The 23,497-nt window shown below is 39.6% G+C and overlaps 1 protein-coding gene across 4 annotated transcripts in view; it reads right to left on the bottom strand.

Annotated features, from left to right (window-relative positions):
• Positions 1-23,151, bottom strand: part of SHQ1 (SHQ1, H/ACA ribonucleoprotein assembly factor) — a 47,524-nt gene extending 24,373 nt beyond the window's left edge. The window contains exons 1-11 of one of the 4 annotated variants that reach the window (XM_080606978.1): positions 23,030-23,151; positions 22,242-22,335; positions 21,418-21,600; positions 20,463-20,527; positions 19,523-19,645; positions 18,266-18,420; positions 16,855-16,967; positions 16,442-16,569; positions 9,402-9,556; positions 7,579-7,632; positions 5,510-5,633 (exon numbers count right to left, since the gene is read on the bottom strand). In XM_080606978.1, coding sequence (XP_080463104.1) covers positions 5,510-5,633; positions 7,579-7,632; positions 9,402-9,556; positions 16,442-16,569; positions 16,855-16,967; positions 18,266-18,420; positions 19,523-19,645; positions 20,463-20,527; positions 21,418-21,560 — 1,060 coding nt within the window. In that variant the 5' untranslated portion in view covers positions 21,561-21,600; positions 22,242-22,335; positions 23,030-23,151. Of the gene's footprint in view, positions 1-5,509; positions 5,634-7,578; positions 7,633-9,401; positions 9,557-16,441; positions 16,570-16,854; positions 16,968-18,265; positions 18,421-19,522; positions 19,646-20,462; positions 20,528-21,417; positions 21,601-22,241; positions 22,336-22,838; positions 22,962-23,029 lie in introns of those variants that run through there. The other 3 variants (XM_080606981.1, XM_080606980.1, XM_080606979.1) reach the window with 3 other exon arrangements.
• Positions 23,152-23,497: the final 346 nt, after the last annotated feature.

The following is a 23,497-nucleotide window of genomic DNA, read 5'->3' as shown; positions in this document are numbered from 1 at the left end:
TTCTGACTCTTCTGACAATTTGCTATTACAACTAACATACTGACTCTATAACCTCATGTCTTTCCCCCCCCCCCCCCCCCCCCATACTTTCACTGGAAAGGGAATATATAACTTTATATTTAATTTACAGATTGTGGAAATGATCTCTACTAAGTCACATTGCACATACCAAGATAGAATGGGAAACAAGACAGCTGCTTTTTTTGGCAGCTCAACCCTTCTTTGCTAAGATACACCGACATTAATGTAGATTAAATTTTCATCGTGTTGCCTCTCACGATCATACATCTCTTCTGTTACGAGAATAAAAAAATAAATTTGTGTATGAGTGACACACGAGTGGGAATGCTAGAAGGTGAAGGCAGGTTGGGAACAGCACGGGTTAAAATGTGGCTCTTGAGGACTCTGTGACACTGCCATCAGCAACTCCATCCCAGTCCCGACATTCCAGGGGAGACTGATTTAAAGAAAGTCAGCAGAAAGTTATATCAAGCGCAGTTACATTACATTGGAGACAGGTATTCCCTTTGCTCAACTGCAGCAGCCCTTACGAACAGCCACCCTCCTCCTCCCCAGGCAGCCGAAGCCCTGCAGGGGGTGGCCGAGCAGTGACAGAAGCACACCTCCTTGCCTTTGGGAACTCAGAGCAAGTGCCTGGTACCGCTGCTGATCAACAACAGCAATAAAATAGCTGAAGGAATACAAACATGGTTTTCAGATGTGGTAACAAAGATGGGAAAAGATGAAAGTGTCAGCAACATACGCATGATGATCTTCAGCTGAGGAGACAGAACACTAAAACAAAATGAAAGCAAGTGGAAAAGAAAAACGGCTCTTCAATGGATTTGCTTGGGTTCACACGTTCACACGGAGATTTTATGTATGCACATGCATGCAATACATCAAACAGGGAATCCTACACAGGAGGAACACAGCACAGCAAACTAACTTCTGCTTTCAGAATATGCATCTTACACATGTCCCCGGTAAATAAGTCTTTATAAAGACTCCTTACCACAGGAATCAAAAATAAGCACTGAAGAATAAATGCTATTTAAGCCTTGAAGTAGGGTATCCCATAACACACAGATGATTCTTAGCCAATTCTTGTGAAATCCCACACCTTTAGGTTCTGTCTTTGGATACGCCTACTTCAGTCTCCAGCAGGCATCCGGCCTTAACTTTCAGGCTGCAGCTCTGTACCCAGCACCATTCCTGCTCACGCTGCCTTCAGTACCCCGCTGCACTCCTGCACCTCCCGCTTTTGCGCAGCTCTTTGCGATGTGCCAGTGGCAGCGTTTGTGAAACCATACAGCGAGCTGGAACAGGGAACTGCTGAAGCCAAAGATGAACAGGTACGGGAATTTTTTGCAAGTGATGTCAGTCCCACTCACAGAAACGTTGCCTGTCAAAGCAAACTTAAAACGTGCTAGTTTTTAAAGTCTCACTTATTTTCTAGCCCTAGAATTCTCATTTTTTAAAATTCACCGTACACTGTAGTTAAGAAAGCCATGGAACAGAACATGAAGACGTATCAAGCATAACCAATTTCATTTTCTTCCCATACCATGAAGAGGCAAGCACTGAAGTTCAAGGGTGAGGAAGGAAAATAATCTATTTAGAAAAAAAAAGAACTAAATGTTTACAGTCAGGAACAAGAAACTTCAATAATCTCAGGAAAACGTGAATGACCTGTGTAAAGTTACAGTTCTACATTATACTGATCAATAAATATACACCACTTTTAAGTACAGATACTATTTCTGACTATTTGAAAACCCATTAGTTATATTTAAAACTACATATAAAAAGACTCCAACTTCTGTAATGGAAAGTCAAGTATTTTTCATTCTAAGCTATTAAAATTAAAGATGTAGAACCTAAAAGTGTGTGACAATACAACCGGTAATACCCTCTATCTTTAGCCTAAGGATCAGTGTTAGAGGTAAAGGAGCACAACATCTACTTGAAATTGGATATATTGTAAAAATGAGATCTCAAAACCTAAGTACTAACCCACCGTTTTTCTGAGACAAAGGTGGTTTCCTTTCCTGATGTTTAAAAATCATCCCACTGCTGTTGGGCACACGATGAAGACAGTTGCAGCCTCAGAGGAAGAACAGAGAGGTTGAGCACCCAGGGCCAAAGTTCCACAAGTCAGAGCACCCGGCTGCAGATCCCTGGGTTCTGCTGGAGTTCATTGCTACAACAGCTGGCAGGGGGCAGCCCACAGCTTGAGTTGTGCATAGTTTCAGAAATCCAGTTCTTCCCACAGATGACTTTTGAAATTGATATAATTCAACCCCAGCTATTTGCCACTTGATATCAAAACTACTGTTTTTACACAATCATGAAACTCTACTGGCTTTAATACTGAATGTTTAGAAGTAAAATCATCCTTTTATTTTACATTATTTTGCCTATAGCCTGTATTTTTCCATATGTGCAAGAAGGAATATTCACCTGCAGAAACAAACCAAACAGCGCTGTCTCATTAAGCAGAGAGAAGAATGCCATTCTGAAAAACAAGCAAAGGGCTCTTCCCGACCTCTGAATGAAAATCTCCTGGCAATAACTTACCCTGCAGCCAACAGCGATAATTATTTCACCCTAAATCTATGAGCGTTAACTTCTGTGTGGAAAGAGGCAAAGCATATTTTGTGTCACAGAGGATAAATAAGTCCCCTATTTTTAGCTCACAGATGATGGCTTCCAACTCAGCATTAGGCAACGGTAGCACAATGGCAGTAAATACTGACAGAACCAGCTCGTGCCACGTACTTACTACAAGTCTCCTGAAAAGGGGCTCCATGTATTTCCATAAATGCAGAATACAGATTTTGCTGGAAAAAGCACTGTAGCTAGTACTTGCCACTATTTCATTCTCTTTTTTAATTATCCAAAGAAAAATACAGCACATATCCTAGACAACACTGAAGTTTGAACAGCGGTGCTGAAGTATTTTATGTATTATTGCTAACTAAAACAGAATGAGAAAATCTGCTAAAGACCTTAATATTAATCAGTCTAATGCATTTTGTCTTATGATTAACACTTTGGTGGGAAGTCATAATTCAAATTAAGAAGCGTTTCAACCACATGCAAAGTCCTTAATACCTTAAAAATGAAGTACCCTGTATTTTGGAAGTGATACATCAAGATAGCACCAACATTTAAAAAATAAAATCAAATAGCTTCACATATAACAGTTCAATTCCATCAGAATTCTTTACTATTATTGAATAAATTCTTCTACTGTGCTCATTTCTTTAGAATACGAGAACTTTTTAAAAGCTGAATATTTATTTCCTTAATTATTTTGTTAATAGTGGAAAAATTGTACAGAAAAACTTTCAAATAGAAATGACTTTCCTAACATCTGTCTATTAAGTTGCTTCTATTTTATACTTGGACTATTCCTGTCCTGGTACACAAAATTTCAAATCTGCAGCTAAGATTTTGAGCACATTATTAATAAATACATGTATGAACACACCTGAGCCAAATTGCATCCAAAATGCCCTGATTTTATTATCAAATACATTATATATCCCATCTTCTGTTACCAGCACCCTGAAAAGAAAACTTAAGGACGTGGTCAACTCAAGCCAGTACTTCCTTGGAGTTAAACACTTGTCCTCTTGCATAGCAAGGAATAGTTTTGTGGTCCCGTTTAACTGCATTCGTTACCTGTTAGCTGACAGTCATTTTTACCTGCAGTCATCACACCTGCATTGCAACACAGTGCTGAATCAGGCTGGTGATGATGCATCCCGTGCACCAAACAAGAAGGGTAACAGAGCATTTAATGCTGTCTTTAATTGCTATGCTTTGCACGTTGCATAGTTTGCCCAGTATTCTGTAAAAACAAATCCCTCAAAAGCATGGCTTGACTTCCAGTGAAATCTGGAGGCAAAAACATTCTCATTGAACAAAGAGGTCTCAGCAGTACAAGCACTATCTGCAAACCCATTTCTTCTGACGCTTTTTTCCTCTGCCCCACTGACTGCAGACAGGTATTATAGCCATTTTTTAATCTTTCCCAATACTTTGGAAGTTGGCTATTTAAAAAACATAGCACTTTTCACTCTAAACACACACAATAATAGGAAAGTAATAGGAAAGACCAATTTGATGCACAAAACCCAGACTTTTCACAAGAGCCAGTAATAATCGCTACGACTCTTACCACCACGCTGCTAACTCGCTAACATCCCTCGCAACAGCCTTACAGCCACACGAAGAAAATCACGTATTTGTGTCGGCCTCCCGGACAGCACCCAGAGATAATCACTGCTCAGGCTCAAGATATCGCCTTCCTCTCTGCTGTTAACAACTCCGGCTGAAACGGGCACAAATCCCTTTTTGTGAGGCTCGCACGTGCCTTTCCAGCGCCGCTGAGGCAGCTGGAGCCCCCATCCCAAACCCTTGTTAGGATGCACATCCACGATCTATTCTTCTTTTGGTTACTGATGGGTACACAACTGTGGCTGTGCACAGCTGCACAAGTGAAGCTGGAATAACCGCAGTTTTGAAAGTCTGTCCTTTGGCAAGGAGAGCAGGAATTTAATGTTACATTAGAATTCCTTTCTGTCAAAATCCTAACAGGATTGACAAGGGTTAAATTAAAAGAACTGATCTTCCAAACAATAAATCCTATTAAGGAAGCTGTTCAGATTCATCACTGCAGAACTGTGATCAGCAGAACATGAACTGAACAGGTGGAACAACTGAAGAGGATGCTTTAAAAACTTCCTTTAAATAGAGACAAATCATGGAAGTTATCGGAAATCCTTCTAGTCTTTTTCAACAGGACTTCAGTCAGGCAATTGAACACAAAGAACAACAAAACAGCAGAACTCTTGCTACATTTGTAGCAATAAGTGACTCTGCTTTGAAATATATCAGAAATAAAAACATAAGAAACCTTCAGAATAGGGTCTAAACCAATTATAGTATCTAACCTACCATAAAAAAGCTTTATTAATGTTATTTACTAACAGAAAAAAAAACTTTAAAAACAGAAAAATACAATATAAAGAAAAATATTTTAGAATTCGACATTATGTTAATAATTACAGTAATTTTCTCTGAAGACCTTTTCCCTAAAGCTTTACAAATCACAGTTGGGCTACACTGATTTATTAAGATACTAGCTCTGATCAAAGCTTTTTCTGAGGATGAGATATTCATAACACTTGTGTGGATTCTCTGGTGTGAATAATGTAGCTGAATTTCCCCCCCAACTGCATGCATTATCTGCTGCCTAATTAATGAGGTGCTTCACAGGCTCTTTCCTGGCAAGTACACTAATTGTGTTCCCTTCACCCCCCAGTCCCCTTTTCACAAAGCCAGCAGATGTCCAGGAATGTGGCTATCTATCAAGTTCAGGTGAAACTGGCCAAAAGATTAGGAAGTATTTGTTGTTGTTGTTTTTGTTGTTGTTTTGTTTTGTCTGTGTGGATTTTTTTTTTAAACAGACATACAGACAATGTGGCTGAACGCTTACCTAGTTGTAGTATCATGACTGTATCATTCAAGGCACGTGTCACCAAGTCGAAATGTCTGTGCAGTGGATAGCAGAGCACTCTTCTTCCAAAACATACCAGAACATCATGAATGTCATAGAAACACTGCATATGTCAATGAAAAATCTGAATTAGTCTGTGTACTTTTCAATACAAAGAACTACTATTTCTTTTTATATATATAAGGAAAAGTTTATACACATAAGGAGAAGTAGCATAGATAAAAAGTAGTTTATGTATTATGCATCTAAAATCTGTACTTTGATAGACACGAAAATCAACATGTTAAATAGAAACAAGACTGTGCAGTTAGTTTGCAGAGCAGAATAACAGAAGTCCTATGCGTTTCAGTGGTTTTGAATTTAAAAAGAGTAGGGAACATTAGAATAAAACGTCTAACTTGAGACTTTGTCATTCTTTAGATTAAAGCAATAAATTCCATCTGCCCCACATTATTATATATATTAAAGGGAAGCTATAAAAAGCCTTTTAAGATTTTTTTTCTTTTAAGAAAAATTAAAAACACATGATATTAACAAAATACATGTGTACATGTAAGAACTTTAAAAATGATACACGACGCTGCCTTTCATGAAAATTATAGACATTTGAGGCAAGGATAAATATATCTGCCTAGGGAAAGCAGTTCATTGTCCTCCTTTATGAGTGAGGAAGACCTCTAATTTACTCAGACCAGAGGCATTAATGAGTTATTACATACTCTCTTACAAGAGCAATTTCTTTTCCAGCTTTCACTTTTCAAAAGACAAAATATTCCATTTATGAATTCAAATAAAAATACCTATTTCACCTTGAATCCACAATTTATTAAAATTAATAAAAGTGCTTTGCTGACAGTGAGCACTTTTTAGTATTATATGACCACCTCAACTCGTTTTTCACTTTAATGACTGCTGATAAGCATTTTAATCATATTTTGTTATTTGAGTCTAAGGTGTGTACACATGACAATCAGTTCAAAAACGGCAGTCAGTTCAAACAACCCATAGCTGAGGCAATTTTGTTTACAGATTGATGAAAACACCCGCCTCTACATGGTTTGTATAACAGATATAGTTATTAACAGCTTGGTGCCAGGAGACTGAATTTCCTGGGTGTGAAGTATACTGTTGGCGCAGGCTGCGCCAAGAACTGCTACATTATAGGATGAGCACATGCAACAAACTCCTTTGCTTGTGTTAGGATATCGATCTGAAAACATTCGGGAGTTAAGGCAATCACTATTTTAGCTGCACTCCGTGACTAGCTACCACAGGACACCCAGCCGGACACAAAGGAAGACTGACCGACCTGGAAAATCAGTTGTGAACAGAACGAGTTCTTGTTACCCAATACATCTCTCACCACTACTAGAAGTGGTCATAGGACTGAACCCAAATAGCCTGTCAGAAATCTCATTTTCGATCCCGCAAACTGAGACGTGGCTCAGTAATTTCAGGAACGAGGGAGGGCCAGACCCTTCTAGCCCGCTGCCATCATGAGCAGTAAACGTCCGCAGGCCAAGTAACGTCCCTTCCACTCCCAGCTGTGTGACAACTTAATTACAGAGGTCTGTGAGCTTTCAGTAAACAATGTGAAAGCACACAATAGAAAAAAACAGTTTGTTCCCTCCAGTCTATGCTGATTTCAAAGGGCTAGCAAATCCCCACAAGTAATGGGACAACAGTGCTGAAAAGAAGGGATTGAATAAAGCAATATATGTCAACTGGCTAACTTTGCAAGAAATCTGAAACAAAAGCATTCAGATAAGCAGCTTTTTTGTACTGCCTGAGCTCAACTCTTCCACAACAGTCCAGAGCAAGGTCCAGCACCAAGAGGCAGACCAGAGGTCACGCTTGAGCCTCTTGGGGCTACCACTAACTGGGAGCCCAGAGGTCACAATCAATTTCTTCTAATATTTATCAACAAGTGGATAGACAGTTATTTGAGCTTCAATACCGAACAAGTAAGCTTTCCTCAAATGCAACGTACAATGCCAAGAACAAATAATACTGCAAATGTGTAATGCAAAGCAAAAGTTTGAACTCACCTCCAGCCAGCACAATGTTGCACTCAGTTTCCTGACATTCCAAGACGATTCAACCTGATTTTAAGTGGAGACCATAAAACAAATATCATCTAATTCAACATTCAAGACGGCTGGCAAACTATTTAAGATAACATTCCTGCAGCAATTTAAGAACCTTTGTGAACATGAAGGAGTAATTACATTATATGCATTGAAATGGTCACAGGACAGCATTCAAAGTTTTATTGCAGTGCAGATGTTAAAATATCTTAAATGGTTTCTGTATTGGGAATATCTAGCCCATGCACAAAGCCTTTAAAACACAACACCAATCACAGGAAATTATTTTTTGTGGAATTCTGTCCCTTTTCAGCAAGCAACAGAAACGTCAATCTGCACAGTGCATAAATACAGATCAAGCTAAAATGCCTTGTTTCATGAAAGCAGCTCAAGACTTCTGGCTTTCAGAGGGTGTCCTAAAGCCAGCAGTACACATAAAATGTCATTATTCTTAAGATGTGGCAGATTTGTAATATTTTTGTGGTAGCGTGGTCTAGGGGGATGATTATGGCTAAAAGCCAGGAAGCCTTCAACTATAACCCTGACTTTTGCAAAGATTTGTGTGGCCTGAATGTCTTAGTCTTCCTATTAAAGAGAAACAAGACAGAATGTGTTTTCTGCATATACCATATATGACTATTGCAAAGCTCAATGAAGATTTATGCATGTGTTCCTCACACATATGCATCTTTGTGCAACATTAACAAACGATACAGGAGTCCAGCGATTACTCTGTTCAATAGGCAGGTCTGCACAGTTCTGCCTGCAATTCTAAAATCCATGCTTCACAATTCAGTCTGATTAGAACAGAATGGTTTTGATTATATGTTGCAGTATTTTGATTAAAAGCATACAGAAAGCATCTCCTTGGTTAGTATCAGCAGAGGAGATGTTAACATTTTTATCTGGAAAGCAGGTCCATTTTAAAAAGACAAGTTTTCCAAAGAACTGCACAGAATCCATACTAAACTTCTGTTATTTCCTTCCTCCTTTATACCCTACAAAAAGCCTAGGATACAAAACAAAAAATAAAGCTGGCTGCTGTTCTGTGCAAGAGACAGGAACACCAGAATACTGAAAATGGAAACCGCCTTCCTACTTCCCCCCAGGATTTGAATACTGGAGAAAAAAAACTTTGTTGTTGTTTTGTTTTTAAATGTGTATTGATTTTAAGATTTTAAATGCCTAATAACAGTTTCCAGAGTGCCTCAAACATTTTTCAGACTCACTGCAAAAGCTTAAAAATAAAAATGAATCAGTCTAAAAAAATTCATTTTTGTTAAAAGCACGTACCGATTGCCTATATAAAACACTGAATTCATAGTCTCAATCCTACAGACTTAATGATTTTCCATACTTTTTCAGAATCCAAATCAGCATACATATCTATTATGAAACTGTCAAAAAAAATCTGAAGAACCGTCTATATAGGAATGCTTTCATGAAATCCACATTTACATAAACAAGACACATCACAAATCAGAACCAAAGGGAAGTATCTGTAATCTCCCACATCTCCTTCCACTTTGCTCCCAAAGCTAAAATTCTGCTCCTGAAGAAGTATTTAGAAATTGCAATAATCCCTAATTGCATCCCAACAGCTCAATCTAGAGATGGAATGTCTTTCGTTGTAACTTAGTCAATTATGTGTTTTTAAACACTTGGAACCAAGTTCACTTTGAAAGTTAAGTTTTCCAAACAACAGAACAGGGTCTGGTAACAGGTTACTAAGAGATATTACACTTCCTTTTTTCTTTTTTTTTTTTTTTTTTTTAATTACTTACATTTTGGTCTCCTTCATTGACACAGATGTCATAGCAATATGCCAGAAGGATATCAATTAAGCTCAGATACACGTGATGACGGCTTCTTTTATCCAGAAGATAGGATTTATTTGTGAACCTTCTCAGCTGCTCTTTCTCTTCTTCAGTGAAGACAACTACATAAAGTAAAAGGATAATTGATTATGAATTTACTTTGATTTAACGGGTGGTAACACTATTTCGACAGTATCTTTAAAAAGAAGCATTACTACTTACAAGTCACTCATCACTCAAGAAAAAGCCTAAATCACTCTTTATTATGTATTAAACTCTGATATACTCTTTGCAAAGTGAAGTTCCAACCCTGAAAAGCATTGCACGTATACGCCAGCAATTTTGAAGCCCTCAGAAAGCACCAAGGATTTCCGTGGATGCGTTGGTAACTCGCATAGCGGTAAATGCATAATCGGGACCTCGAGAAATTTTAATTTACTAAGTCCATGTTGTATGGGATAAGGAGAATACAGAAGAAAACAAGTGTTTTTTCTTATTTTAGGAAAGCGTAAGAACTAAATAAATAGGGAAGGAAGAAAGGTAAGATACAATTTTGTATTTCTGAACATCAAATTTTGACTCAGGACCTAGATACAGGATTTAGGAGCATCATTTACACTGTCTGATAATATCCTCCTGGTGTTTAAGGAAGATCAAAGAAAGATGAAATCCTATGCCACTGATGGCAGTATGAAAGCTACAATTCCTTCCAACGAGCTATGGTTTCCACTGCCAGTGACCATCGCATTTTGCTCACCTTCAGCGTACCTCATTTAGTTAAGAACAGCTATACTGAGCCAAGGCAGTGAACCACCTCACCCAGCACCTTCTCTTTGGGACGCACAAAGAGGAAGGCACCACCACAGCAGTCATGCTGCGATAATGCATCAAAATATTTCTCTAGGGATCTGTGGTGCAGGCACGGATAGCTGAAATAGCATACTGAATGGCAAACTTCCTGAAGAGTACTTCAAGCACTTCAGAAAGGATGTCAGAATTACCTTGAAATAACAGCACAGATTAAGGAGATAACTGACTAAAAGCCATCTCTGCACAAACTCAAAGTACATCGAGAAGTCATTTAGTAAAATTAAAACAGCTAGAAGCCTGAGCTAAGAGACTTTCATCCAGGCAGCATGGAGCGCAGGCGTTCCGTGTCAACAGGCTCTGATTTACTGAGTCGGATGGATGCGGCAGACACATTTTGGTCACACCACAAGAGAAAGTTACAGACACAAAGCGACTTGACAGGAGAAAGCTGTGTTACCAGCTGATGCTCTGTTGCATTGCAGAAGCCCCACTCCGCTATTTTTGCGAGTACCGGCAAAACTGGAACCAGCCTGAGTTTAAAGATGCTATTCATTTAGGGAGATTTCTGAGAAGATGGGTACAAGCCTAATGCAGCGCTCTAGTTACACCTTCATAACAAGTCCTAAGTGCAAGGGTTGATACATCATGTGCCCCTTAGTTTACTGAATTTGATTTATTTGAGGAAAGGAGAAAAAACAACACCTTACAATATTAAAATCTCTCTTCAATTATTCTTTTACCACCTCTCTTTTGAGTCACCGTGTTCTGCCATACTTAGCTAGGGGCAGAGAGAGGCTGCAAGCAAAACATTCAAACGCCGAAACAAAAAGCAATTGTTGGTCAACACACCAGGATGGGGGGGTGATACTGGCTAGTAGGTTCAGCACCCTGATAAAACACCTGGAGTCCCAGGTAGCCAGGCACCAGTCAAGAGGGGAAAGGTCAGCTTCTGCAGCTCTCCAAGGCAGATCCTCAAATATTAGTGAGCTGCCATCTTCCACCAGCTTCATTAGCACTAACAACTTGACCTCATAACCCAGCAATTCCCACCTCTACTCCCTATTTTCCACATCACCATTTACCTCTGGAATCCTTAAGCCACTAACAATCCCGTCTCCACAACCTTACCTGTAATTTTACCACCCTGAATTTTCTGTGGACTTTCTCATAGCTGTCAACAGTGTGAGCCAAGGTTACGAGGCTGGGACATATCAGAGCCCTGGACCCTTGGAACACAAATAAATCCTTCGGGAGAGCTTACAACGCAGCTTAGAGAAAGAAGAGGTTACAATTCCTGGTAAAACATGTTTCTTTTTACATCCCTTACTCATTTCTCTATTGTAAGGATGATGATCACAAAGATGCTTAGAGACGTTTCTCCTCCAATAATTTATACAATCCACATTCTCAGAGATGTTACCCCTCTGTAGGACATGTGAACTTCTTCATCCAAAGAGCTTTCTACAAGACTTCTAATTTTATGACTGTTTTGAAACAAATGTTTGTGATACCAAAGGCACATACATATGCACACACCTCGTATTCAGGCATCAAATTACAAATTAAGAAAAACATTTTTGAATGTTTCTTCTTTATGAACTTTTTAAACGTTTCTATCAGCTTCATAACCATGAAATACTTGATTTAAATTCCTATGGAAACTTCTTTATGAGCTAAAACATTTCTCTGGAGCCGAGCCAGTCTCCATTTATTTACAAGCTCCCACAAAAAAATTCCAGCTTTTATGTCATCTTAAGAAAGCCGATCTCTTCCATTTGCTATGATCTAGTACAAAATGACAATTTAGTGAGACTGTGGCAATTCGACTGTTTTCCCATTAATGCCATGCAGCTCAGTATTATCCCCTAAATCACCAATATAGATGGCACATCTATATTCTATCAGCAAATTTCTTGGCAAGTTCTTAAAATGCATTGATTGTTCAGCGAGTCACCTCCATCATTCATATTAAAATTATCCATAAAACCATATGTGCAATGTTGTAGCACACTGGAAAAAAATTAGTTTCTGAAAAACACAGCATAAAACCATTCTGAAAGTTGCTACAGTAGGGTGGGTTTAATGAGGTATCACAACAGGGTGTTTACAGTTAGGAGATCCAATTGGGAAGAAAAAAGGCATTTCCAATTTCAGCAAGCCTTCTACAAAAAACCCTCTCCTGGAGTAGAACATAATTTATTATTAATAGCATATGCAAGTGGCACTTTCATCCTGAAGAAAAACAGAAAACAGCAGAGGTGAAACTAAAGCTAAAGGAGCAAAAGAAATTCTGAATGAAAAAAAAAGGAAAAAAGCCCAAGTCTGTAAGCAAAGACTCCCATGTCAGATCACATTCATAAAGCTTAAAATCACTTCCAGGGACTACAGTAGTAAAGCAGTTTGTTACAAAGAAACTAAAGATTCTCATGCTTTGAAAGAATTATATCACAGAATACAATTTCTGCTGGATGCAAGACACTTACCCCAGCACTCTCCGATTTCTAGGTCCATCTCACTGTGCTTGCTACAATTAGCAGCCAAGATAGACGTGCATTGGGATCACTTCTGTTCACCTCTAAATGCTCACTACATTGAGTACCGGACCTACCACTGAGAACTCAACTTCCACTGTTCTTGATCAGTGACTTAACGACTACAAGTGGACATTTGTCTCACAGCTTACGACAGCTACCAACGAGATACCTCTCATCCAGGTTAAGAAACAGCCCACCACTGACAGCAAACATTTTTAGTTCTACTATTGAATACTTGCTAGATTCCCTAGAATCCACATTCCAGAGGTATATGTAAAATGTCAACAATGGTTCTAAGTAGAAAGCAAAGAAATTGTGAATTCTGTGAATTTCATGCAACATGAGTCTTCTCTTCCTCTAAAATGCAAACTCTCTTGAAGCATTTTAACATATACAACTGGACCATAAACACGGAAAAAAGTCTACTAGACAAGAGCAAAGAAGCAGCAAGACTAGACAAATCCCAAAGGTAAATGCTACAAGATGTTCATTAACTTAGTTACTGCAAAGTACCAGGTGTTCTTAATAAAATTTCTCTCTGGAGAAAATACTTGAAGTTTACAAATAAAGATCTATCAATTCCTTAAGGATCTTGAAGAATAAATTATCCAGGCCTAAAACTAATTATTAACATGTCAAAACCATCACCTACTTTGTTTTCCTAATTCAAAAATACAAGTGTATAGTACAAGGTAAGCAGAACAAGTAAAATCATAATTACATTTTCTGCTATATTAAGCCTGTGTTTTGTCCATTGGCATTACCAATGTTTTATCTAACGATGCCTCCACAACAATCCATATTCGCTTTCTGAAGAGCGGCATCTGCTACTATTTATCAAATCCTAAATTTGCAACTTAACTTTGATTTTAAAGCATTTTATGTTTGTCACTGCCAAAATCATACCTCCTCCTGCTGCAACAGGACTGTGTATTCATACACGCACATCTAAATGAATCGTGCAAATTAATCTCATAAACAAATCTACTGCTATACTGAGACTACCCTCACTTTTTTAATCACTTCATTTACTTATTTTAAACTACCATTTCTCATTAACACATTTCAAATTGCTCCTCAGTACCCAACTGTCAGTGAAGTACAATTTAATCTCTAAACAGGACGATGAGGGTGCTTTCTTACTGTGTGGTACTGAGATAACGTGCTACCTAGAGAGAGCCAACTCAGTGGTCAGACTCGCAGAACCATAGAGCAGTCTAGGTCAGACAGGACTTCTGGAAATCAGCTGCTCCAGCCTTCAGCCCATGGTAGCACACCTATTCTGAGTTGTAAACAGCTTTAAACACCATAAAACTTGTAGTCTCTTGGCAAGCCGTATGCATGGAAGTACCTCACCCTCTCAGTTGCTGTTCAGAGGCTTCTTACTAGAAGCACCATCTAATACCAGCGGCCGTCTCCGCATCCTTCTAGGTACGTAACACACCTTGGCGGAATGCAGTCAGATTTCCCCCCCGCTTCTAATAGAAATGATGCAAAGTTTCTCAAGTAGTAAAGAAGGTCCTTTACTCAGCACAGTCCTTATTTCTTCTACGTGTGTTTTCTGCGTCGTTTCCATTTACTCAACATGCATACTAGGAAACATATTAATGCGGATATGCAATCAAATCGCAACCAGTTTGTGAGAATTCCTGGATCTGTAACCCAGATAAACCAGATGTGTAACCCAGATTATCCAATCCCTTCGACTGGATAAACCATTAGAGCAATACAAGAACGTTTTAATCCTCCTATTGATCATCAGATTCCAGATCGAATGGCCTGGACCCCCTCCTGCCCTTATTTCCACATAAGAGAACTTCAAGTGGAACCTGTACTCCCTCTCATGGTGGTTTCTTTTACCACAACTCATTCCGGTTTAGCAGCCTCCGATGGCTTCAGATCCCCGTTCTGCTGCCTGCCATCGCTAGCTGCTGTTGCCATCCAAACTCTGTTACCAGAACAGAGCTCTCAGCTGGAGGGCACATGGGACCTGTTGTCATTACCTAGCCCAAACACCAGATGGACACTTATGTTATTCAAATTTACTCAAGATCCTCAAAACTACATGAGCCTCTTCACTCTGCCATATGAAGGCCACACTAAGCTTTTTCTGATCATCCTTATTACAAAAAAAGGCTGTTTTAACAAATGCTTTAGAGAAAAGATGAGCCTTTGTGAAGTCCCAATTTCTGTATAACTTTCCTTAGCAGGCTCGCCAGGCTTTTGTGCAGCTTCTGTATTGTTGCTTCCCCTGAAGTCCGAGAACGCTATACATGTGGTTTTTTTTTTTAGAACTTCAATTTGGAATAAAAAATTATTCTTTATCAATAAAATCATCCAGCAGCTCTTCATTTTCATTATACTCCTTTACACAAACATTATCAATATTTCATTCACGAAGGAGAGAATGGGTAAAAACAAACAAAAGAACTCCTCATTATTCTATTTTCAAGCCTCTTGTACCTTTGTCCAACGCCTTTTAAATCAAACGCTTACGGTGGATATAATTAATTTCTGGTTTCAAAGGCTGAAGACAGATCAGTAATGAAGATCAGATTACATTTGCAGTAAAATACACAGCATTTACCCAAATTCCATTGTTCTACCCCTGTAGAAAATGTGAAAGTGCAGGTATTATTAGCGCGCTAATATTGTATTTGTTACAGAACCTCTGCTAAAGGGATTATCGTTATCCGCTTCAGAAACATAGGATTTTCATACTACACAGGAAATGAGGAAAGGACAATAAGAGAATATGCATATTAGTAACTTGTAATAGTCTCTACAATCATTGTGTTCAGAAAGGTAATCTCAGTTATCTGTTAACAGAACTGTTACAAGGTCATCCATTTAGCTTCTAAACCAACACAAAGATTTTCCCTTGGAAAAAAAAGTCTCTTGGAACCATAACAACAGTTAAGTAATAAGTAACATGAATGTCTGTGGCACTGTATAAATGAAACATCCCACAGAAAACATGACCATCAAAGAGAGATAAGGGCTAGGAGTCTTCCACAACTGCTTGTTGGAAAACTTGCTGTGAAGTGTCTGCACTGCATTTTTAAGTGGGCGCAAAGTACAGTTTAGACTATCTCTTCTTTCAAAACACAACTAGAAAAGGGGAACAATTACCTGAAAAATCAGAAAAGCACCAGCAACAAACAAGTGACTCACGTTCTAACTAATACAATGACAACACAAAGACAGGCTTCATTTGAGTGCAGACGCTGTGACTTGCTGACTGTGGCAGCTCCTTTAAAATCTTGAAAAGTCCCAGCATACTCTTAAAAGGAAACTTTTTTTTCTGCACATACCTGAAATTCTAAGATGGCCTTCAAGAACAGTTAATTCCCAAATTTATTATGGAGACCAAAACCAGATCACACACTACACTCCACAAACTAACAGGTAAATACTTTAAATGAAATGACTGCTTTATAATGTACTGTGAACTGCTCCACATACAACTCTTGCCGATTTCAGTATACAACCGTCCTTCAACGAAGCAAGACAGTCACAGAATACTTGTCTGCCAGACCAAAAATTGTAGGCTAACACCATACTTTTTCCTTTAAGGATGATAACCTAGAACATAACAAGGCTTCACAGCAATTATTCTGTAATAGGTGCGTACATACACATATATATATAAAACGCCCTCACCTAATGTATTGCTGTCGTGTTTATGATGACTTTTTCCCTGCAAGGCTGTCATTTTTTCATGAGCCTCAACCCACCACGGTTTGTATTTCAAAACATGCTGAATAGCTTCATCTTCAAAAGAGTCAGCTCTGGGGAAAAAAAAAAAAGTCATAGTACACGATTGGCTTTCTGGGCTGCAAGGGCACACACTGCCAGCTCAAGCCAAGCTTCTCATCAACCAACACCCCCGTGTCCTTCTCCTCAGGGCTGCTCTCAGTAACATCCACCGAGGCCTACTGTGATGAGACAAAGGGGCAGATAAGAAGCAAAGCTATTATTTCCACAAGTGTTCTTAAAACCAAGCACCTAGAGAAGAAGTGAGTATTTCAATTGAGATACTTTTACTTGACCAGGTAAAATAAATCAGTACTCACAGGTAATGATCAGGATCGAACTTGGCAGCTTCTGCTGCCAGGCGTTTCTTCCTACGTTCACATACTGGAGTTTTGTCTGGATCCTTAATGTCTACAACATCACTGAGTTCATCCTGAAAACGCATCAATAGTGAGATGACAAAGCTGCAGATACAATGTGCAAGATTCATTCAGTAAAAGTTTATGAAGAATGCTTATAAGCATTACAGGGTAAAGCCTAGATGCTGTCCAACCTCCCTTTCAAGTCTTTCAAATCCAGGCTCTGCTATGCAAATAAAACGTCAAAATTCCAACAAGTTACAATTATAACAAATTCTAAGGAGCTTCAAATACTATGAGTTCTATTAATGCCTTTTTATCATCGGGCAGACAGGTTATTTTGCAGTATGATGACAATTGTAATGTTTAACAAAAGCACACAACCACAAGAAGGCAAGATAAAAATCACAGATATTGTTCTTGTGACTCTTGAGATTACTGCTACACTCTGAAGTGGCCATACATTAATTAACAGGCAATTGTAGTGCCCTTTTAAATATCATTAAGCAGTGGCACTTTAATGCTGATGGGAAATGTACTTCAGAAATTTCATGGTAATAAACCAGTGGATATATCTGAACAGAACGCAAATACTTTCTCCGCAAATAGCAATCATTCTGCTCCAAGGCCTTAAAATCCTACAATTCATGCAGTAGTAACTTACACTTATATGATTTAAGCACCTACTGCCAAAATTGCTTGGTGTAAGAACTTAAGCAGAACATTAAAAAGAAATAAATTATCAACTACTACTTGAATAAAAGCTTTGTACACTATGAAAGGTATTCTCCTACCTTGCACGTTACTGGGTGTAGATTACCTTCCATCTATTCATGAAATAAAAGAACTTCTGAATGTACAATAGCAAAGTAACCACATTTTAGAACTTCTGCCCTGCCAACTAATCCACAAAAGAAAGTTCCAGCGCATCAGCATAACCCTAGTAAATCTAACAGATACCAGGTGGGCTATCACCTTGAAGAATCACGATCTCAACCAGTAAATACCACCTAGTTATATTTCAATTTATTTTATTCAACATAGTAGATAGCTAGGCATTGCCCTCTTCATGAAATATTTTACAAGTCTAACAGTAGAAGGGCTTCACTCTGCATTTTTTTAAATCTAAATATTTATTCAATTAAAAAAAATCACCTAATAACTCTGATACACAATTAACTCACTCAAGCATCTCTATTTTCGCTGAAAAACAAAGATCTGTCTGTACTATTACATGCAAGGGCATGTCTCAGAATGGGACAATGGAGATCTGTTACCTAACAATCCCCTCCTGACTATGGAATGAGCCAGAAAGTCTATCCAACAGGAAAGCTACCTGGAACTTTTGTTAGAAAATTAAAAACGCATCTACCTGCAGCCGCTGGAACACCCCCGAACGCAAATTCCCAAATCCATAGCAGTACTGTAGTGGTGGAAAGCTTTCTGCAGTTTCTTCATAAGGGGTCTGCTCTATTTCCCATTCAAATTCTTCTTCCTCCTCCTCCTCAGACAACGCAGCAGAGGCACCTGCATATATTGCATGGTCAAAGGAAAAAAATTATTGTGTAGGAAGTGTATATGACTTAAAAGAAAGGCAAACACCAATAACAAAATAAGCATTTTTCATTGTTACGTCTTTAAGAAATGTTTTACTACACTGGGTCAGCTGTAACTTCCAGAAAAACAAAGAGGAGAAAAAACAGAGGCAGCAGACAGAGACAAACGTGAACAGCACAACTCCAAATCTCCCCTTATTTTATCCAGTTGACTGAGAGCATCCTGAGAACTTCCCTACCAAATAAACCAATCAGTTTGAATTAAAATTAGCTGTAACAGACTAGATTCATAGATAACAAGGCAAAAAGACAAAGATTAGGAAAAAGCTTCTTTTTTTTTCTGTTGATGCAACGCACAAATTCCCAAATATGGATGTTCAGAATTTGTGAGGTTTCATTGGACTTCTTGTGCCGCTATCCCCAAAGGGCGGTCTTCCAAAAAATTATCACTCTTGTCACCTGGAACCTGCAAAAGTATCGCTTTCACACACAAGCCCCATTTTTTTTTCCAATTGCATCATAAGGTTGAAGGGTGGCATGTGCCTATATCACAGTTCACACTGGACTACACTGCCTCTATCACAAAGGATTTTAGTGAACAAAGAAAAAAAGACATTCACTGGACACTAAAGTGTTTCAGACAAGCAGATGATTAGACCAATAATCACAGATCCTGCTCTAGATTCAACAAATTTCAAAAATGGAGATGAGGAAAACTAAAGCTTTTTGAGTACACTCACTCAAAGTCTGAAATCATTGTTCCACTGTATACAGCCACTAGAGGGGTACAAAGATCTACAGAGGATTAGCAGATAGTAAACACATTTTAAAAAATGTGATCACAACTAAGCCTACAGATACATCACTAACTCCTCAACTCAAGACATTCCTTTCAATACTTACTAGTAATTCCAGTCTCATTCATACTCTGCTTGTACCTTGGACTAGGTAAGAGTAGAAATACTCTTTTATATATATATATATATATATAAAATAAATATAGGTAGATCTATTTTCCTAACTATTTTATTATGTATCTGTATTGATAATATAACTAAGACTTTTTGTCTTACCTATCTCCTCCACTAAATGTTTTGCTGATCTTGATTTTTTTGGTGCTAAAAGGGATGTCACCATATCCAGTCCTTCAAAATACTGCCCAGGACTCTCCTTAGGTAATCGAATTGTCAAGGTCCCTTAAAGGAAAGTCAGAATATAGTTATGATATTAAAATAACCATGACAAACAAAAAATGTGCATTTTTCCTCTAATGGAAAAGGCTCACAGAAATCGGGATACATGCAGGTAGCATTTTATTGTGCATCTATCTCTGTGCACATTTTTAAACACCCCTAACAAGTTTCACAGAAATCAAAGATTTTTATGATAAAGCACGGAAGAGAATATTTAATGAGTTGCAGTCTCTTGACTCACATTGCATAACACACCAACAGAAAACAAGCTTGAGTTTATTCTGAATCCTTCCACCAATCAAGTCATCAACGGATCATAGGAAGCTATTCAACATTCTGATTATTGTTCCGAGTCAGTACATAATGAAGGCTTTGCAAGCCTTTTGTTTATGAATGAGTTTATTCCAAAAGGTAAATACTGTTTTCCAGAAACACCATCCACCCATCCACCTTAAGAGACTGTTATGAGACTGTCTCAGGATTATCTCATTTGTACTTAGTACTATCTGACTTCATTGCGGATTTGCTAGAATAATGATCTTTGTACAATGGCATGTCTGGCCCCTGTGGGCTTGAAGGGAACTTGTACGTATTTTTTTCATTATTAGGACAGTTACGGAATGTCTTTTGTGCTTCATGATAGCTTAAGTACAGCAAATCCCCAGCAATTTTTTTTAATACCACATAACATAGGAGAAGCTTTGAATTTTTTTACATTATCATATACTTCGCTAAATGCAATGCCAGTGCAAGGAAGTATAAGTTACTGGAGAGTTAGTAACATTCTTAACAACAAATATACTAAGAACATTAAGCGTACGTTTGTCTGCATTGTAAGATGCTTTTTCTCTGCCATCTTCCACAATTCTTCCAGGAAGCGTCAACCTGTGGGCAAGAAGTGAGATGATGACTGAATGCCCGACTAATTCTGCAACTTAACATCTCAGCACACAGACGCATAAGGCACATTCCAAAAGCAGCACAAACAATTGAACTACATGACTCCTCTTGATACTAACAGAAGCCATGAAGCTAAATCCCTGTGAAGTTCAGGGTCACAGCCACCGCAGAGACGAACAACATCCTTGGCATTACATGCAGCATTTGGAAGATTCTGTAATTTAAAAATTCCAAGCTAATCCACAGTGACTTGACACGAGGTAACTAATTCACTGCATTCTACCAATCTACTAAGACCCCTTGTGGTCTGCTAACATGTATTGGGGAAGCTTATCCAAGAACACAGGAAACAGAAAACAAGAAGGGTTAACAACTCTCATCAGCTCTTACATGCCAAAGGTTCCCTTAGTAATTCCATACTGAGATTGCCTGTTGTTCCTTTTCTGCAGCATAGCGGGGAACTTGCAAGCTGTAGACTGGAACATCAATTCCTACCACCTGTACTCACATGACTTTTCTCCGTATGTTATTAGGCATCAAAATACATTCTTCATCAAATATATTGTACCTGGCTCTCTATCACTTACATGGATCCAAAGAACTGTGTTGTCATTTTACAACTAAAGCTCTATTGTATGATAAACTCAGCAAAGCAGTTATTTAAGTTCCTTTTAAGGTGACTTAATGTCTGGAAAGAAAGAGGACGGATCCATAAAAACAATTCCTTCCAAAAAGATGGGCTGCCCAAAGTCAAGAATGTCAGAGCTGTAGATAAAGAATGATCTGAAATACCCCACATGAAGTTCATTTTCTACTGACTTTTATATATTTGATGAAGCCCAAAGTTTTTTTTTTTAAATGTTTCCACTACTTGCCTGAGAAAGTAAGGCTTAGAATAAAATTTAAAATCTTCCCCTTCAAAATACAAGTCGAACTCTGAAGCTCTCGCATAAGGTACTTCAATGATTATTGTAAGAAAATCCGGATCCTGGCTCAGCTCAAAAGCTGGAGTTATCATGGTGAATGCCGCAGGCAAAGCGACCACTGACTATACGGCCCTATCAAAACAGGAAAACAAGAAAAGGTTAATATGTTGTAGTTTCCATTTTATGACAGTAAATAGTGTCTCTTGAAAATTCTGAAAAACATTTCAGATTCTCACAGAATTATCTTCTACATACTCAAGAAAACAGGAACAAAAAATGTGTTCCTATCAAGGGTATGAAGGTACCATCATGCTGCACCATAACGAAAACTTATCATAAAAGAACGCAAACATTTGGAGCGCACAAAAGTACTTACTACATTCGTCATAAAAAGCACACCAAGTTCAGTCCTCAAACTTGACAATTTCTTGCAACCGTCGTTTACTATTTCACAGTGAACTGACCATAAACCACGATTAAAAACGTTGAAAAACAGCAGTATTTTATAACAACTACAGCTGTACTTTACAGTGGCACGCACACGAGCCTGAACACAAGCAACAGACTGAGTACACCTCACAGAGAGGAGCTGAGCGCACACCCTGAGCGTACTGCCCTTCGTGCCACATTTACCACACAGGCCACGGGGACTGCACGTGCAGGGCAAGTCAGGGGTGCTCCTGCGCAGTGGGCTCGGGCCACGAGAGGTGTCTCAGCAAAACAAGCAACTGACAGCCTCGGGATTTCCTCACGTCCAAGGCAAGCACACTTACTATTTTGATCAGTTCGCAGTTTTCTGATCAGTTTCAGCAATCCTGAGGAAGCAGCTCAATGTCAGTTCCGCCTGAAGATTCAGCCAAAGACCACCTGAATACAACAAGTTGCACGGAATTAAGTTACCTGTACTTGGCATCTCCTTCAGTGAGTGTTTTTAAGGTTTAAATCGTAATCTAACAGTATCAGATGTGTGTTTGTACATGGGCGAGTAAATATTTTGAACGAGAGAACGACTTTACAAAGTACCATCCATCTGATATATACAACCCGTCTCACCCTTCGAAAGCTTCCTTATGCAGGATTTTTTTTTTTAGGTTTATTTTAGAATACGGTTGTAATTAAAAAAAAAAATACCTAAAAAAGAAAAAAAAGCGGAGCACCACCTGGAAAATGCGGCTCCCCCCGTGCCACCCCCCAGCCCCAGCCGCCGGCCCCCCCCACACCACCCCATCCCCAGCAGCGCCTGCTCCAACTTAACGCCGGGTTTTCCCGAATAACTAAGTTTCCCAGCCTTTTCTCCTTTTTTTAAAACAAAAACAAAACAAAACACACAACCCGGCCCTGCTGCGCACGTGAACAGTTGCCTATCGCACCTCTCCCCCGGGGCGCCGCACGGGACCCGCCTGCCCGCCCGGCTCCCGCAGCCGCCTCAGGAGGCGAGGGCTCGGCCGGGGGCCAGCTGCAGCCCGGGGGCAGAGCCCGGGGGCAGAGCCCGGCGACCGCAGCCGGAGCACCGCCGGAGGGACGGGACGAGGCACGACGAGGCCGTGCCGCCGCCACTCACCATGCCTGAGGCCGCCTGTGCCGAGCTGTGGCGGCAGCGCATGTGCGGGCCCGGGCGGCAGCTCCGCCTTCAGGGGCGGCCTCGCACAGAACCGGCCCGCACAGGCCCCACAAGCCCGGCCCTCACAGGGCTGTCCTCCCCAGGCCGCCTCCGAACCGCTGCCCGCCCTCGGAGGAGGGCGCTGGAAGGGATGCGAGGGCTCCCATGCTGGCCCTGGGCTCGGTTTTCCCCTCACAGCATGGCGCGGGCTCTTCCCCCCTCGGTTCTCCGTAGAGAAGCCACGGCACTGACTGTGGTGATTTGGTGCCTCTGGCGTCCTGGTTCTGGGGTTGTGTAAACGGTCTCAACAACTGAAAGCAGTATTTGATGTTGTTAAGGCCCTAAGCATCAACTACTGTCACCGCAAGCCTTAGAAACGTGGCAAAATCCTCAGAGGATGGGGTGCTGTGGGGGGAAGGCTGCCCCCAT

The sequence above is a fragment of the Anser brachyrhynchus genome (genome assembly GCF_964034855.1).
Source record: "Anser brachyrhynchus genome assembly, chromosome: 10".
In the NCBI taxonomy this organism is placed as follows: domain Eukaryota; kingdom Metazoa; phylum Chordata; class Aves; order Anseriformes; family Anatidae; genus Anser; species Anser brachyrhynchus.
The sequence above is the reverse complement of the archived record's forward strand: the minus strand, read 5'-3'. Positions and strand labels throughout refer to the sequence as shown.